This window comes from Daktulosphaira vitifoliae, unplaced genomic scaffold, assembly GCF_025091365.1.
Source record: "Daktulosphaira vitifoliae isolate Bord-2020 unplaced genomic scaffold, ASM2509136v1 Scaffold_5, whole genome shotgun sequence".
Classification (NCBI taxonomy): Eukaryota; Metazoa; Arthropoda; class Insecta; order Hemiptera; family Phylloxeridae; genus Daktulosphaira; species Daktulosphaira vitifoliae.
The window spans coordinates 19,418,226-19,437,427 of NW_026099576.1; the positions used below are offsets into that span (position 1 = coordinate 19,418,226).

General features: G+C 24.1%; 3 protein-coding genes across 4 annotated transcripts in view; 1 reads left to right on the top strand and 2 right to left on the bottom strand.

Moving 5' to 3' along the window:
• Positions 1 to 3,267, top strand: part of LOC126907626 (alpha-1,6-mannosyl-glycoprotein 2-beta-N-acetylglucosaminyltransferase) — a 26,031-nt gene extending 22,764 nt beyond the window's left edge. Inside the window, exons 9-10 of one of the 2 annotated variants that reach the window (XM_050689039.1) lie at positions 1,964 to 2,178; positions 2,239 to 3,267. In XM_050689039.1, coding sequence (XP_050544996.1) covers positions 1,964 to 2,178; positions 2,239 to 2,449 — 426 coding nt within the window. In that variant the 3' untranslated portion in view covers positions 2,450 to 3,267. The remainder of the gene's footprint in view (positions 1 to 1,963; positions 2,179 to 2,238) is intronic. The other variant, XM_050689040.1, reaches the window with a different exon arrangement.
• A 1,016-nt stretch (positions 3,268 to 4,283) lies between these two features.
• Positions 4,284 to 16,549, bottom strand: LOC126907621 (protein SERAC1). The gene is made up of 14 exons (XM_050689031.1): positions 15,948 to 16,549; positions 15,697 to 15,891; positions 15,511 to 15,632; positions 15,344 to 15,436; positions 15,127 to 15,262; positions 14,643 to 14,786; positions 10,203 to 10,469; positions 9,897 to 10,089; positions 9,669 to 9,830; positions 9,424 to 9,554; positions 9,152 to 9,310; positions 8,936 to 9,082; positions 7,801 to 7,867; positions 4,284 to 4,906 (listed from the first exon to the last, which is right to left on the bottom strand). The coding sequence occupies exons 1-14, from the start codon at positions 16,204 to 16,206 to the stop codon at positions 4,837 to 4,839; spliced, it is 2,145 nt and encodes a 714-aa protein (XP_050544988.1). The 5' UTR covers positions 16,207 to 16,549; the 3' UTR covers positions 4,284 to 4,836.
• Positions 16,550 to 17,613: 1,064 nt separating this feature from the next.
• On the bottom strand, positions 17,614 to 18,825 carry LOC126908228 (uncharacterized). The gene is made up of 4 exons (XM_050690140.1): positions 18,582 to 18,825; positions 18,237 to 18,367; positions 17,785 to 17,909; positions 17,614 to 17,725 (listed from the first exon to the last, which is right to left on the bottom strand). The coding sequence occupies exons 1-4, from the start codon at positions 18,823 to 18,825 to the stop codon at positions 17,632 to 17,634; spliced, it is 594 nt and encodes a 197-aa protein (XP_050546097.1). The 3' UTR covers positions 17,614 to 17,631.
• Between the last annotated feature and the right edge of the window lie 377 nt (positions 18,826 to 19,202).

The following is a 19,202-nucleotide window of genomic DNA, read 5'->3' on the forward strand; positions in this document are numbered from 1 at the left end:
TGAAAAAGTTGTCATTTTAAATCCCCCCTTGTGGGCAGGTTAAGGGTTAAATTTATGAAAAAAATATACCAAATGAAAGGTAATGATATTATGCATCTATATAAAAAAGAATTATATTGATATGTTTATTTTTGAAAATGTTATGGCAGTTTTTAGTAAAAAAAATTTCGAAAATTTCGAAAATTAGCGATTTTTAAATTTGTAATTTTTTTGGAGGTTTCCCCCTTTTACGGGGAACGAGGGAATTTTTTTCAATTTTTAAGGGTAATGTCTTCGACTAGATACGATTTGTGATCTTTTGACGTATCATTGAAAGAAATCGGTTCGGCGAGAGCTGAGAAAAAGTGGTAACAGACACAAAAAAAAAAAAAAAAAAAAACACATCTTAGTAAAACCAATACCTTCTCAGCTTCGCATCGAAGCTAAAAATTACTACTTTAAAATACTTCAACAAAGACGATGAGAATTTTAGAAATTTTGGCTTATGAATAATGAGTAATTATGAAATGAAATTTAGTAGTATATTTGTATTATTCAAGTTAAAAATTTAAAAACTACATAAAACATATAATAATTACCTTTTTTAAGCTATAATTTATTTATTTATTTAAGCTTCAGGTTTTTAAATTATTTAACCTATGCCGGTAGAAACGCGAAATATTTACATTTCAAGAACTATCGGCTTTTAGTAAATTCAACAAAATTAAAATTTATTTATTCTAATTGAAATATCTTAAAAGTTTTACACAAAAAGTTATAGTACTTGATCTAAATTTAAATTAAAAATTCTATCATAAATTGGTAAACCAAACTATATTATTTTTAATTATACTATTTAATAGTTTGTATGATCTAATTTGAAGTAAGATAGTGCAAAATTTCGTACGATGTAAATTTTTATTATTTTTAATAATCCCTATTGACAGCTATTGACTAGGCTTAGTAAATGTTTTTTTAATGGAATAATAATCAGTAATTGAATATTATTATTTCATGAATAATTGAGAAGCATGTGTAAGAATAAAGTGCTATGTAACAGTTTTTCAAATTTAGTTTATTTTTTGGAATGCTATTATATAAAAATTTTATACTGTGTGATTTATTAAGTATATTTTTTTCATAAAAATGTACAGATTTAAAGTTTATCTATTTTTTATGAACCATAGAAAAAATATAAAGTTTATTGCAAGGAAAAATTATTTTTAAGAGTAGATTATAGGAGTAACTTACGATAGTTAAATCAGAAACTATTATTATTTTTTTACTGTTAAATGGAGAATGGTCTAAATAAAATATTGACTGGTTAATACCCACTTTGTAATATTACTTTTTTAGATATTAAGATTTAAAATTTTAGAAAAATGATGAGCGAGGCAGTAGGGCGTAATCAGGATTTCACGAGGGGCCATTTAAAAAAGTCGACAAAATATTATATTTTATACCATGTTTTTTTTTGCTCATTAATTCGTTTTAAAGATGAATATGTCAGTGGGGCATCATATTGACACTTCCTTGGTTATGCCACTAGAGCGGGGTAATGTTAGTGATATTCTAATTTTACTATAACACACAGAAAATAATTCTTTCACTTGTTCACCCATAACGAAAAATTAAAAAAATGAATACTACAAAACTGGTTATTGACATGCCAAATTTTATTTAGACTTTTTTCCATGTAATTTAAAAAAAAATAATTATAATTTAATTTTTGAAAGTTACCCTTAAAAACTACCATATTTTTATTTTTTACAATAAACTTGATATTTAATATGGTTTACAAAAATAAATCAAATTTTAATATATACATTTTTATGAAAAAATGGTATGTAGTTTTCTAAATAACTCGCTCGTATTAAATGTTATTACACAGTTCTACTCGGCTATCGTTCAATTAATTATTTTTTTCTAATACTATAAAATTTACGAATTACATAGCTTATATTTCCATTTTACTTGTACACAGGCAGAGATATCACAATGGATTAGTAGTAAGCATAATATGGGAATGGCGTACAACCGTACTATTTGGAAAAAAATTGTTGATTGTGCTGATACTTTTTGTAAATATGATGATTATAATTGGGACTGGAGTTTACAAAGTGTGTCTAACAATTGTCTCAGCCATGAGTTTACAACTTTTGTACTTAAAGCTCCTCGAGTATTTCATATTGGTGAATGGTAATTATTTAACTATTTGAATTAGAATTATTAACACATAATTTACTCACTCTATTTTAGTGGTGTGCACCATAAAAAAAGTTGTTTTGATATGGCATTGATAGCAAAAGTTCAAAAATTGCTCAATTCAGTTACTAAATATTTGTATCCAGATAAGTTAGAAGTGGCATATGCTCCAGTTAAAAAGAAGGTGTTGCGTAAAGGAAATGGTGGTTGGGGTGATATCCGTGATCATGAATTATGTTTACGTATTGTAGATCGTAAAACTTAAAACTCAGTCTTATGTACCAAATAAACAAGACCAAGTTCCTATATACTTAAGGATTTTAAAAATTCCTGAACTAATTAAATTATTTTTAATTATATAATTTGTTAATTTTGGTAATACTTTATTTTATTTTTTGTAAATATTTATGTTGCTATGATCAGGCTCAATGGTTTTCTGTAATATAATTTTTAAATTAAATCATAATTCTTGGCCACTAAAATTGATTAAAATAATGGTTTAATAAAGTATGCATGCAAAAAAATATGGTATTTTAAGCATTATAAAACTAAAGATTTTTTAATTTTAATTTAATTAAAAAATAATAACGATAACAATATCTTCTAAAATATCTTTAATAAGTATGAAAATATTTTCAGTTCTGTTTTAAATTTTGAAGTTGTAGAAATAATAATTTTAATAGTTTTTTTAAGATAAATGTAAATAGTAATAAAGGTACTTATTATATACAGCATAATCCACTTTAATCTAGTCTAGCTTAAGTCAATGTTGAATCAGTAAGGAGTACAACATTTTTATTCCCACCAAAACAAAGAAGATTTTATTGAATAGTCATTATGTTAAGGTTATCTTATTTAATTTTAATTAAAAAGTTATATATAATATAATGTATCAAATTAATTATTCAGCAATATTCTATACTTGTTTGGCACACATCTTTGAGGTTTGATTATTTCTTCAATATTTCTATTTTTTACAAGACTGAATATAATTTTTGATTTGTTATTTTTTTAAATAAAATTCTCAGATATTATATAATTCTCTGAATCACTATATTTAAATACTTTTTGCTATACAATGATAAATGATCCTTTTAAATCAATATTCACTATGATTATTAAGGGAAAATAAATGTTTTTTAACTGTTAAATATAAAATAATTAATTTTATACAAGTTTATTTAGCAAAAATGTCAATTATATTGAAACAATTCGAATATTGAAAGAGTATTTTAATTATTTTTGATATGTTTAATTTTTTTATTCAATCAAGCTTTAATTTATATTCTATACTTATTAAAAATTGGTATAGAAGTTTTTAAATTTTACTCAAAAATTTTTTATATTAATAATAGTGATTTCATGGAATTAGAGTACTTACCCTTATTATTATTTTATTATAAGCACATAAAAAATATAAAATTATATATATATATCATTTACGTTGTATTCAACTTAACAATATTTGTTGTAATTTATTCTCTGTGGTTAAAATGTTTAACAGTCAAATATAAAAATCTTAGGAAATTTTATCAATAATTATTTTATTTTATTTCATTAAACAGGTTTATATTAAAATTGATTTGTTAGCCATTATAAATCATAATATTAATTGTTAATAATATTTTATAATAATTACTCAAGTAATAATTTTCTATTGTGCCATATGTGTATATATGTTTCATAGTACACAATAAAATATTTAGTAAACAATCAATTTAGCTAAAAATGGTATATATTTGTTTAATTTAAAATAATAGAAATAACAGTATATAATTGCTACATCAAAACAATAATTAATTATAATGTTTGTGTACATGTATATAATATAATTAGTCAAGTTATAAATTTTAATTTATTATGATATTAGTTGGCTGTAAATGTATCAATATACTAAAAAAAATTTATATGTGCATTTCAATTTAGTTTTATATGCTGTAAAAAAATAAATAATGAATGAGTGTGATAATATTTGTTAAGCTTTATAAAAATATATATATATTATTAAAATAAACTTATAATTATCAAAAATTTTGTTCAATTGTTGTAATAGAAAAATTGAAGTATTCAATTGTAAGTAAATTATATATATAATTTTTCTAGTAGACCTATGAATTTTCTCTAATTTTTATAACCCCATTAATATCTGTCAATGATGTATATTTAAAAAATACGATAAAAAATTATGCAAAACCCATTGTGTTAAAATAAGAGTATAAATTAATATCAAAAATTTTTAGCAATAATCCATGTAATTTTACGGGATATTTCCACTTTATTAATCAGTTCTATAACATAATTTCTTTGCAGAAATTATGTTAAGGGTTGACTTACTAATAATAACAATAATTTTGATATAACAATTTTTTCTGCAGCTCTTTATTAATTAATTGTTTAAACATTAAAAATAATAAAGAGAAAAATGTAATCATTATAAGAATGTATTATGTAAAGAAAAATAATAAATATTAACAAAATATAAACTCTATAATACAATTATACATCAATACTGTTTGTTATTAAAATAAAAGTAACTATTTTAAAAAGTATCACTAACTTAATTAAGATTAAATTAATATTATTTGGTCGTTTTTTATGTCTATATTGAAAATATATTACATTTTGCATTACATACATTCAAAAATAGTAGATCTATTCTACACTACTGTAAGTAGCAATTGTTTTTATCACAGATAGCGTTTTTTGATACACAAAAGATAATCTGAAAATAATTAAAAATTATTAACTGAAAAACTTTTAAACAAATTTAATAAAACTATGAATTTTACATGAGCAAATTATTTATTAGTTTACGTACACACAAGAATTATAATAGAAAAAAAATTATACTCTAACAACTTTTTCAAAACATTTATTGGCATACAATACATCCTATGTAATTTTAATAAAATAATTTAATCATATAGTAGTAATTCCACACAATTTACAATAAGAAGTAACTTATGAGAGATTTAATTTTTCTATATAATAATGTTTCAATGCAAAGTGGGGCAAGTTAATGAAAATAATTAACTCAAGTTAAGTTCTAATATCGAAATTAAAATAATGCTTGAAACATTGAATCATCAAAAACAAGTTGATAGACGAAAATAATTTGATGTAAAATTTATCCATGACCTTCTATTAATAATAATTATTCTGATTTAATAATTCAAATAGAATTGAATGATCTTATCATTACTCTAAGAAGTCTTATTCATTGTTTAATTAAAGTTACTAAGCCCATTACTTTGAAAATAGTCAACCAAAATAAAATTTTCTATTTTTTTAAATAATTAAGTCTATAGTAATTATAAAAATAAACTTCCTGAATTATTAATTCATTAAAAAATAACTAATAATGTATGTTAACAGTCGCTAAAAATTAAATTCTAATTAACAACAATTTACTTAAAAAATTGAATTTTTAAGAACCAGCTACTGTCAAATTTTATTTTTTTTAATGCATAAAACATTAAATAAATCTTCTTTTTCTTCCTCCTCTAAATCCCAACTACTTGGGGTCGGCCACCCTTATCCTAAACTTCCACTTGACATCAATCGCCCACATCATTTACGCTTATATCAGCTGTCCTCAAATCGCATTCAATAGCATCCCTCCATCTCTTTTTTGCCTTTTCGCTACCTCTACTTCTCTAAACATTTATTTCCATAACTATTTTTACAGTTTCCAATTTCTCTCTCCTCATAACATGACTAAACCATTTAAGTCTATTTTCTCTCATCTCATCCATGATTGATGCTACACCTATACTCCCTCTTATATGTTTGTTCCTTATCCTATCTTTTCTAGTCACTCCACTCATCCATCTAAGCATTCTCATCTCTGCTACACTCATACTCTGCTCTACTTTCTTGTTAACCGAACATCACTATAAACCATACATCATTACTCATCTCACTACAGTCTTATAGAACTTACTTTTTAGCTTTATTAGAATTCTTATATCGCATAACACACCAGACGCTTCCCTCCACTTCAACCACCCTCACTTAATCCTGTGTCTGACATCCTCGTCAATATCACCATTTTTTTGTACAACTGATCCTAAATACTTAAAACTTTCCACCTCGCCTATAGTCACTGACCTCCGTATTTCTTCAAGAGTTGATTTCCACACTTCTAGACTTTGATTAATTTCCTCTCTATTTTTTCCTATTAACACTATATCGTCAGCAAACAACATGCACCATGGCACCTCTCCTTGTATTTCTCTAGTAATTTCATCCGTCACTATAGAAAATAAGTAAGGGCTTAAAGCAGAACGTTGGTGCACTCTTACTCTTACCCTAAAAACTTCTGTTACTCCTTCTACACTTTTTACCCTAGTACAAGTGCCATATATATTCTCTATTATATTAATGTACCTTTTCGGAACTCGTTTTTTCATTAATGCCCACTTTAAAACTTCTTGGTACTCTATCATACGCTTTCTCCAAATCTATAAATACTATACACAGCTTTTTCTTTTTTTCCCTAAACTTTTCTATTAGCTGCATCGCACAAAATAATGGCTCCATTGTACACTTACCAGGAATAGATCCAAACTGGTTTTTAGATACCGATGTCTCATTTCTTATTCTCTTATCTATTATCTTTTCCCGAATTTTCATACTATGGCTCATAAGCTTTATGCCTCTATAATTTCTACACTCTTGTGTGTCATCTTTACCTTTAAATATCGGCACCACAATACTATCCCTCCATTCATTTGGAATTTTCCCTTCTAATAAGATTTTATTTAAAAGTTCCTTCTTCAACCACCTTATGCCAACATCACCTAATATTTTCCATACTTCTACTGGCACTTCATCTGGTCCTACTGCTTTATTCTTTTTCATTGATGCCACAATCTCCTATACCTCTTTCTCACTAATTAAATCTACCAGTCCTTCATTCCACGAGAAATCCTCTAATGTCTCTTTTGGGTACTCATCATTCAGTAATTTTTCAAAATACTATTTCCACCTTTTTCATATCATTACACGATAGCACCCTATTATCAACACTTTTTATACACCTTTTAAAGTGATAATCTTTAGACCTTTTCTCTCTTACTTTTGCAAGTCTATAGATTTCTTTTCTGCCTTCACTTGTTCCTAGCCTGTCATAAAATTCATCATACTTTTTACATACATATTTTAACTAATTAACTGAAAAAAGCTAAATTATTTCAACAAAAAATTAAATTAGTTAAGTTAAAAAGTTTATTAGAAAAATTAACTTTTTAACTTAACTTTAACTTATTAACTAGTTAATGTTCACCATTGATTCAATGAAGTAAGCATATTGGAGATAGTATCATAATAATTTTTTTTTCTTTTTGAGTTCAGTAATAACAAAGCCCTAAAATCATAAATTTGGCAAATATTTTCATGTCCAAAACAATAAATAAATAAATTGTTTTTGTATTTTTTCCATAACAAGTGTTTTATGTTTCATTTTGGTTATTCCCACATCACATTACACAAGTAATCATTACATGAATATATTTTTTTATTGGGTGCAGAATTTATGAAAAAAATTAGAAATTAATATTTTTAATTAACATTATTAATCTCAATTTTTATTTTTCATAATAATTGTATACTTACTTAGATTCGGCTTTGCAAATAGACATATGGTTTAATGGCAATTCATAAAGCTCACCAACTGATGGATCTAAAAATTATTTAATAAACAAAAAATTATAAGAATATTAATCCTGCTATATATGTCTAATTTTAATTTAGTATAAAATTAATAGTAATAAATTGTTGAATTATTCAAAATTTAATTGTAAACACAATTTAAAACACAATTCTAAGGACACGGTGAATATAAAATATTTGCGCTAAGTCCAGATTTTTAAATAGCTATTTTATTTAAGAAACGTAATAATCACAAAGTCAAAAAGGTAATATCAAAATATAACACAAAACAAAATTAAATCGTACAAAGACACTCGCGTCCAACTTCCTGATACATAACTCAATGTTTCTTCGACAAAACGTCCAGTCTCGTCCAGCTCCCCTATACTTTTCATGTTTTCCTTTTATATTCTTTTATCCACCATTATTAATTTGCTTACCCTGCATTTCCCTTTTATATGGAATAATTACATTGCTTAAGAGTTCAAAAATTGCTTACTACTATTGTAAAGCTTATATTATACAAAAATCGACGTAATTCTCAATACTTCCTCAGCTATTTACTACAGGTACTACAAAAACATAACTTTTTTTCATGTAAATTGAAAAAATGCAATTCTAAAATATTCTCAAAATTAAATATTTTTTGGTAGTATTATATGAAATTATGTTATATAAATACAAAAAATGTAATTTAAAATTATTCAGCTTTATGTTTAGGTTGTTATATTCACATTTATTAGAAAAAACTGACTAATATTTGAAAAATTGTCTTTGTCTACACTAATTGGGTTTACTTATTAATATACAAATAAAATTGATCCAGTTTTTAAGACAGAAAAAGTATTAAAGTGAAAAGTTGTTAGTAAAGTGATTTGTAATGACATTCACAATTTATATTTAATATTTAAAGCTATACATAACATAAAACTATATACATTCAGTAATACAATGTATATTATTTTTGCCTAACAAAAAATATGAGTTAATTTCTGTCAATTATAATTAAAAATAAAATGCACCATCATTGAACATAAAATATTCAATAATTTAATACTATAATTATTTAATTATGAGATTAAAAGTATCTAATACTTACCAGCTGCTTTTATAGGAACACACAATATAGGTACTTTTAAAGCAGTAAACTCAGTTGGAAGGCTTTCAGCAAAAGTTACAATTTTCATTGGATTTTCTCGTAAGCAATCAAGGAACTCATTATGAAGCGAGAGTAGCTTTGGAGAATCTAAAATTTAAAAATCTTATTTAAAATTTATTATAAAAATTAATTAAAATAAAAAAAAATTATTCAAACCTGTTCTTAATTCATCAACTTCAACTGATGGCCACAAAAAGAACCTATAGGCACTATTAAGAGTTGCTAAAGGTGAACCATGATGTGGTGTGCTAAAAAAAAATACTGAACGTGTTTTTTCAAAAATTTTCCTTACATCAGGATTTGTGCTATTCCTTGCTAAAAAATTGTTTTAATAACAGCACAAGTAGAAATATTTAATTTTCTATTATTACGAATAACATGTAAATTAATAATTATTACTCTAACATTTATTTAAAAATTAAAATTACCTGTAACCAACATTTTTTTCACTAAAAGTCCCCCCATTGAATGTGCTAGAAAAATAACAGGCCTATCTCCAACACCAATAGCCAAAAGTTGTTCCATTAACTTTTCTGTTCGCCCCTCAAGTGTTCGTTGACTATTAGTTAAAATATATTCAAATACAATTTAATGTATTGTATTAGATGTAAAATATATTATATTTTACATTTATCAATAAATAAATGACACAAATTTAGAAGGAACATATTACTTTTTAGATTTTAAAGGACATGAAGGTAGCCATTCAGATAAAGTTGAACTATAATCAACACCAATTACGCGTAGTCCATCAACATCAGTAGGTAGCCAATCAGATGGCCAACATTGGCTTAAATTATCATTCAATGCATTTTTTCTAACACTAGTAATTTGCCTAAGTAAAATATTCATTCACTTAAAAGAGTAAAACAGTTAATTTAAAAAATAATAATATACCCACCCATCTAAAGTATAGAGCTCATTTCCTTTTATATTATCAGAAATTGGCAAATCTTTTAATATAAATTCAAAATTGTTACCAATTTCATCCCATTCTTGATCTTTGACTTCAGAATAGTTTTCTAAGTAATCTTGCATTGCCTCTCCAACAGGTTTTTTAAAAAAAGAGAGATCATTTGAAGTTTTATTAATATCTGATTAAAAATAAATTTTAATTAATTTATATTTGAACCTATACAAAATCTATTAAAATATTTTCAAACAGTACACTACTAGGTAAAAATTAAATAAGTTTTTATTTACACACCAAAAATACCAATTGGTTGATTAATGTTTATATCTCTTGCACGCCATGAGAAACTAACACCACCCAGAAGACCATGTACAAGAATTACATCTATTTTTGCATCTTGCTGACAGCGATTTTTAGGATGTAACAACACTGTTTGTTTACCATAAACATTATTTCCATTTACATAATCTCTCTTATCTAAATTTAATAATGTTCTATTAGCCCATGATTGAATTCTAAAATTACTATGATTTTTCCATTCGTAAAGCACACTGATCCATCCTGTAAAAGATATACAAATAACTTTTATACATATAAAATAGTAAAAACATGCAACTATGCAAAGCATTATTACATAATCATCTTAATATATAAATAAAAATATATTTTTGAAAAATTTATAAGAATGTTACAATTTAAATTAATTTAAGTACTATATGATTCTTGAAAAGTTATTAGCAATGGTGAAAATGTTTATAATATTTTCCTGTGAGAAAATTCATTAAAAAAAAATCTCAGCACAGAGGGGACGTAGTATAATTGGATCTAGTATAGAAGTTATTTGATATTGATTAAAATCACTATCATAAAAAACGATATGATGCAAATCTGTAGATAGTGTTTACTTTTTAGAAGGAACTATTGAATTATTCCAAAAGCAACATCAACTAGTATTTCCTTATTTATATTCTGATTACAAGTTTTATGATTTAGAAGTAGTAAATTTAGTATTAAATTGATATTTAATCATTTCACATTACAATTTTTACGGAGAAATTATAAAAAGTTATTTAGTTGTTGAATACAGAATGATTCTTTTAACATTATACACTCAATTTTTCTTAAAACAATAATATTACGAAAATTATTTATAGTATTTTTTATTTTATATATTTCTCGATTATTAAGTTTATTTGAAATTCATCTTTTATGCATTGTAAGGGCGTCAAATTCATTTTTTAAACATAAATGTTTAAATAGGTTCTAAAATAAAAAATAATCTAATTAAGAAAATGACAGATTGATAACAGCTTTTGACTCATTACTTTAAAAAATATAAATTTTTAAAATATAGAGTAGAGACCAAGTGTGTTATTTTATTTTTATTATTCTAAAGTACTATTTCAAAAGCTGTTATCAACCAGTAATTTTCTTAACTAGATAATTCTTATTTTATAAGCTAGATAAATAAGTATATTGCCATATAAAAAAATTAAGTTCACAACTTATTATTTATAAAGGATAAATTTAAAGAAATATTATAATTTATAAATTAAGAAGTATATGAAACTAAAGTATTTATTATATGTTATATAGAGTACTCCATCCTACCGAATTGTATAACTGTACCATTTGTCCTAAAAAGTAAACATAAATAACTAAAAAAAAATTGAAATTATTTCGTTTTCCATTGAACCAATTCTTTTCAACGATAGGTCAAAAGATCACAAATTATATCTAGTTGAAGACATTATACTCAAAAATTGAAAAAAATCCCTCGTTCCCGGTAAATGGGGTAAATTCCCAAGAAAATTACGATTTTGAAAATCGGTAAATTTTGATATTTTTTTGACTTTTTTACTTAAAACTAACATAAATTTAAAAAAAATGAACGAAACAAGAAAAAAATTGCTTAGTACATAACTTAAGTATTTCCTTTTTATTTAATAATATTCTTCTTAGAAATTGGACTTTTTAACTGACACAGGAAGTGATTCCAAATATCAACTTTTACATGAAGAATTAACTTTTTCAACTTAACTTTTGATAATATCGCGGAAATCCTAACACCCTTATATACACATATATTTATATTAAATTAAAGCTTATATAATATACTTTATTAAAAAAAAACTATATTTAAAAACATACTATTTTTGTGTTAAAATTTTCAATTTTATATTTTTAACTTTATATTGCTATAACTTTTTGAAAAATATTTAGATCAATTAAATTTTATTTTTTATAAAAACTTTACAAATCCCTTGCATCCAACATTCTTCTTTCGATAATCTGAAACCTTCCCCTAATACAGGAGGCGTTCAAAATTTAAAACACGCATATATAAATTAGAACTTTTTCAGCTAAACTATTGAAAATGTTCTGAAAATCTTGTCTAAAATACTAAAATTGTAGAAAAAAGTATGATTTTTATGTGTTAATTGCAAAATTCAGAAATGTTCATAAATCGTGTCTACCAAAACTTATTTAAAAGTATTTTTAAAGCATTAGTGTATTAAAAAAGGATATTGACCAATTTTTTAGATTATTATTAATTAGTAAAAACGACTATTTGCATATAAAAATTGATTTTAGTTTTTAAAATTTGGATTCAAAATATCATTTTTATTATTATGTTTATCATATTATTTTTTTTTTATTACATGCTTTGAAAACAATGGCCATTAGCGAATAAATTTTTACATAAGTAAATAGATCTATATAAAAATTAATAATTTATTATTGAAAAATTAAAACTATATTAATAATTGTTTTAAAAAATCTATATATTTTAAAAATTTAATAAGTTTAATTTTATTTTCTGTGTGTGGTCCGAAGCTTTCAGCTAGATGATGATTTATTTTGAACAGTTTTCCGGTCTCTTCGTATTTTCTGCAATCTTTAAAAATCGAGATAGTTTGATCGATAAAGGTGTACAACAAATTGAAGCTTCCCCTCTCTACATTAAAAAACTATGAGATAGTCGTATATGTCCTATAAGGATTCTATTAATTTTATTTTAATTATGAATACTAGTGGAAGAGTTTCTGGACCATTTAATTGTAATACTCTCTATTTCATTGAGATTATTTGAATTTTCTCAAATTGTTTTGTCAATTTTGTATGGTGTTGTATTTTATCAATTTTTTTATATCTAGTACGTCATGGCCTCTATATTGTTTGCTCTTGTGTGTTTCTATAGCGTTTTTTACAAATTCATAAGCTATTTTGTTACCTTTTATCCCGACATGACCGGGTACCCAAACTATTGTTATATTGTTTTCTTTTTTTTTTTTTAGCTTTTTCTATTTGCTTGATTATTTTTTTCTTAATGTCGTCTGAGTTAAAAATGTTTTGTAAATTTATTAGTATTTAGTATGATAGACTTGTTATTTTCTGTGCTATTAATAATGTCAATTGCCGTTGAAATAGCTATAGCTTCAATATATTGAACATTTTTTTAGTAATTTATACATGTATTTTAATTCGTTTTTTACTATAGCAAATCCTACTCCTTTTACGAAGCGTCTGTGTATATTATTTTTTGGTAGTTTTTATATTTATCCTTCATATTATTGAAATTATTTCTCTATATTTCTGGTTGTGTGTGCTGTTTAATTATAGAATGCAATAGAATGTTTATTGAAATGTTGTTTTTCCGAGGAGCTTTTTCGCTGAATACCGTTTTAATTTGCAAGTTTATTGAGTAACAGGATCTGTTTTGATATATATTTGTCAGGAACTTTATGGATTCGCGTGCATATAATATAGCTATTTTGATTTATTTTATATTAGGCGCAGGTCACCTGAAATGTTGTAGAAACTACTTTTGAATGCATCGACTACTATTCTCATTCCCGAGTTGTTTATGCTGTGTATGAGATACAAAGTGAAATAGAGGCTGTTCTAAAAACTATAGACCCATATTGTAGCTTTGATTGTATAATTTCTTTATGTATTTTTATAAGAGATTCAGACTCACTACCCTATTATGTGTGTGCTAGCATTTTGATTTTAAAGGGATATATATTAAGTACTTACAAAAAAAAAATGTATTGATCCATATATTTTTAACAAAATTATGACTATTTATTAGAAAAATAAAATATAAAATAAAAAATTTCAACACAAGCATGTTTTTTAACAACAGTAACAAATAATATGGAACATAAGGTGTCAGGACAATTTTTTTTAACTTATAGTACACAACATAAAATTAGATTTAATATATATTTAAGGGTGGCTAACCCCAAGTAGTTGAGATTAAGGCGAGGAAAAAGAAGAAGAATATATGTTTAAGGGTCATAGTATTTCCGGAATATTTTCAAAAGTTAAGTTGATAGTTTAGTTATATGTGTATAACAATTTTTAAAACACCTTTTGACCACAAAAAAAAAATAATTTTTTTTTCTTTTTAATAAGTTATTTATAAAATAATAATTAAGTACTTATGGCTAATGTTATTTAAAATTAAATATAAATAAATTATTCAAGTCTAATATTGTTAGATTATATAATTTTGAGACATTAATAAATTATTGTTAATTAGATTCAGTTAGATTATGTTACTCGAGTTTTCTAGTTTTAAACATAATACTGATAAATATTTTTATAATTGAAAGAAAAAAACCTTATAACAATTATTATTGTTCAATCAATGATTCAAAAACCATTTGAAAAACTCACTATTTATATGTAAATACTAAAATGTTTAAACATATTATAGAAACTTACCAGTCAAAAAAATATCTTGAAGATGACTTTGATATAATGATACTGTTGACAGTAATTGACTGATTTGTTCAGCTATTTTTTGATCATTTTTGAATTCCTGATATACTGCCATTAGAATATGTAGACCTCCTTGTTTTATCATATCTACACAAATTTTATGACTCATTTATGAAGACAATACGTGAAAATTGTTGACATATTATGTTCCACTAATAATATATCAAAATGTTTACAAATACCTTATAGAATTGTAAAATTTTCTATTCAAAATAATTCTAAGACTAACTCATTTTAAGTTTTCTACCTTAAGTAGAAATTTAAGCCAAGTAAAAAATTTCAGTAATATTACATAGTAATATTATTTTTGTTTAAATTGTTATAATTTTTGTAAAAAAAGATTAAAATAGTAAAAAAATGTATTAATACTTAGAGATTTTTAGTTAAGCTGCTGAATGAAGAAATATTTATATAAAAAAGTGCTCACCATTTATATTTGTTTCGTTACTACAATGATGACGAAGAGCACTAACACTTAATTGAAATATATTATCTTTGTTAACATGCATACTTCTAAAATCAGGAGTTACATCTTCTGGATGAAAATATTCATGTGTATGATCCTACAAAAAAGAAAAATAGTAAATCAATAGAATTATGATTTATAACTACAAAAGAAATTCTGAAATTTTAATTTAATTTACCTTAAATGCAAAAGCAACAAAATAAGATAAACATTTGTGCTCACTTAATCCGTTTAATTTAATCAATAAATTTCGAATTTCATTTAATGTTTCCTGAATTAAAATTAGAAAAATTATTTAAATATATTCATATTTTATAATATTATTAGAAATATAGTTTTTATTACATCTCTAGACCATTTAGATTTTTTTGGAGGTAAGAAAAAATTAGGATTCACATTGGATGTTCTAGCAAATCCAACCATCGTATGAGCATTACTCATTTGAGCTATTTGATAACAATCAGATCCTATATTTTGAATGGATATTAAATATAATAATATGATTACACTGTAATTATATAGTAATATTACTTTTAAGATGAGCCATTGTAGCTAAATGATGATTTGCTACAATAGAAATTTTTTTATTAGTACTATTATTGGATAACTCCAGAAGTTTAACTGCTTTTTTGTACTTTATATCATTCCATAACTGGAGAATATACACTAATGGATTTGTTGGTTTTAATATACTATTACTATCAATAATCTGGTATTCATCAAACTCTAAAAATTAAATGACTTAAATTATACATACAAAAAATGAACAATTATATACTTACCAGTAAATGTCGCTTTATTTAAAAAAATATATTGAGGTCTTCTATTATTATTCAGCAAAAGAGGATCTTTCTGGACAATATTTTTAATCACATTATAAGTCTGTTGAATTTCATAAATAAACCACCCAAAACTCCCAGTAACAACACATAATGAAATGCATTCAGTTAATAGTTTTAATCGACTTTGATTTTTATGTACATGTATTTTAAAAGTAATTAAAGCACTATAAAATTTGTCAACAAGCTTTAATCTATACATTGTTTAATCCTTTCTTGAAACTCTCAATTTAAAAAGTATACTGAATTACTGATTGATTTATTACTACAAAAAACTTTAATGCAAATACTAGTTGTTGATAGAAAAGATAAATCAACACATTAATTTTAAACATCATAAAAACAACTTTTGATTTGTAGTATGTGTTCATACGATCTAAGCGACGTTTTTTATATGGTTATAACCTATTGTTAGATAGCTTGCAAAATATCCAACGTATTGAATATTATTAATAGATACTAGTTTTTCATATAATGACATAATGTCTTAAGTTAAAGTTCATTAACAAATTTCATTTCTGCACTTTAATTACACTATGACGTATAGATAATGTCATATCAATGTTGTCTTATCAATGTTGTTTATATTTGAATGAGATAAACGGCATTTGTTATGATACTACAGGAAATAGCAAACAAAATTATTCTTAATATTGACCCGTTCCCAAATGAAGGGTAATTATTATAAAAAAATGATATGGTAAGGAAAAATTAAATTTAGTCCAAAAAGATGACCACTCTACACTTTGATTTCTTGGTGTTTGAAAAATTATTCATATTAATATACTGCACATAATACATTCTGCATGTTACTTATTTTTTTAATTATAATATATTTATTGATTATTCGTACGTAACATAATAATCAAACGTAAATATTTGTTATATAAGGATTTTGTTATTATTTAGTCATTTTGCGAAATTTTAATTGTCTATTTGAAATAGACTCAAAAATAGCTTTAAAAAAGTATATTTTAGTATTTGATGAAAATTCCTTATAGACCAATAAATGTATTTATAAGAAACAAACGACTTTTTTTTTTTAAGTATTGCATAAAGCACTTTAACTTTTATGCTAATGTTTGCCATAGAAGTAATATCTAATTTATAATTTTTTATAATTTCTCTATAAAAATTACAATACTAAATTATTAAATATCAATTTCATACTTTATTTAATTGTTATAATAAATTCATAAATTATACTTTTTAATCTAAGAACTAATAATCAGGATATAAATAAAGAAATAAGAGTTCATTTTGCTTTTTGAATAATTCGTTTAATTTTAAAAAATTTATCAATATCGATAGATTTGCATCGAAGCGTTTTTTATGATAGTAATTTTAATCACTGTTAGATATCTTTTATTTTTTTTTTACCATACATCTATTGATATTTATTATATAAAATATGTTATTCAAAAGAATCTTTAATTAGTGACAATATATTGATCACGAATTAGAAATAATATAGAATATTATTAAAATACATTATTTCTTAAGTTTTAACTTTATAACACATAATTTTTATTAATGAAAATAATTAATAATAATATAAAGTAATAATAAATTAAAATGAAACATTAACTGAAGAAATAATACAAACTGCTTATATTGTACTGTTATTTCATATATAAGGATAGTAAAAATTATAAGAATCTATCTGTAACTGTATACAGTCTTCTAAACCAAGATGATCATCTTTTAAACAATAATAGCACCTGTAGATAAAAAAACACTATTAATTTGATTATTTTTGTATTAAACCATCTTATATTACTTTTGGACATAAGGGTCTCCAATTATTTCTACATCATAGGCCCATTTGGGCTCTGAATCATCAACAACAAATTTCACTTTTTGTGGATATTTAAGTCGTCGATCAAAACATAAATTTAAATCTTCCTGAAAAAAAAATAATATTAAACGTTGGGATGTATTTCATCGATAGTGTTCGCTTATGTACCTACATGTGTATCTCGATATTTTTAATTATTCTGAGGAAAACAAAAATACACTATTTTATATAGAATTTTTTTTATTATTTAATATTCCCCGAAAAATATTCAAGATTTATTAATAATAAAAACCTTAAATATTTCAATGTTAAAATAATTTTATTAGAATAAATAAAATATTATAAATATATATATAAAACCAAAATAAAATGTCAAAATGTTGATTACCCAGTTTTGTCATATTATAGTGAAGACGATAAAATAATATGCTTACTCTATAGAACTTATAACATTGCCCATTATCTGTAGTTATCGTGCCAGAATTATTCTTTTTTCCGAAGAAGCATATAGTACCTTTTTTAAATCTACGTGTTTTAACTGGACGTAAGTAACACTCCATGTCTTCTAATTAATAACACATTAAATTGCAAAAATATTTATCTTAAAATGTTTAAGCTTTTATAAAAATGTATACAAAATTCAGTATTCAATGTATTACAATTTTAAANCAACATTTTTAAGCTTTTATAAAAATGTATACAAATTTAAGTATTAAATGTATTTCAATTTTAAATTCAAACAATTTTTAAAAAACTTATGGTACCCTCTTTTTGCTTACTCTTTTCCACAATGGCTGCTCCTTCAATATCTGTTATTTCAGGTTCTTCCATACCAACTTCGTGAACCTCTTTTTCAAACTTTTCACATCCCTCAGGAGTCTTGTTAAGGTTATTGTCAACAATATTTACCCTTTCATCAGACACATTTTCTAACGTAGTCGTTGTTTGAGTTCCTAAATCCTGAATATCATGTCTACTAACTGGACTTAAGTAACAGTCCGTGCTTTCTAATTGATAATACATGAAATTGCAAAAATATTTATCCACTGAACAATAATTAGTCTAATTATAGTGAATTAAAAAAAAAATCATTAATGAATTTTTTAATACCGAATATATAAATCTACGCTACATTTACATTTTCAAATAAATAGGTGTATTAATTCTACGTACGTGTGAAAACACTAGATATCGAGAGAAGTTTTTTGTCTATCGTGTTAAGCTAAATTTCATTAAAAAAATACCTGGGCTAGACTAAGCTAAGATACTATACCATTTATATTACGCTCCTTTGTGGAGAAACAACACGTAAAGGCCCTTGCCAACCGACGAAAGAATATTTTTACCGTCATTATAATTTGATTGTTTGCAAAAAATGTCAGTAATATTATATAGGCACA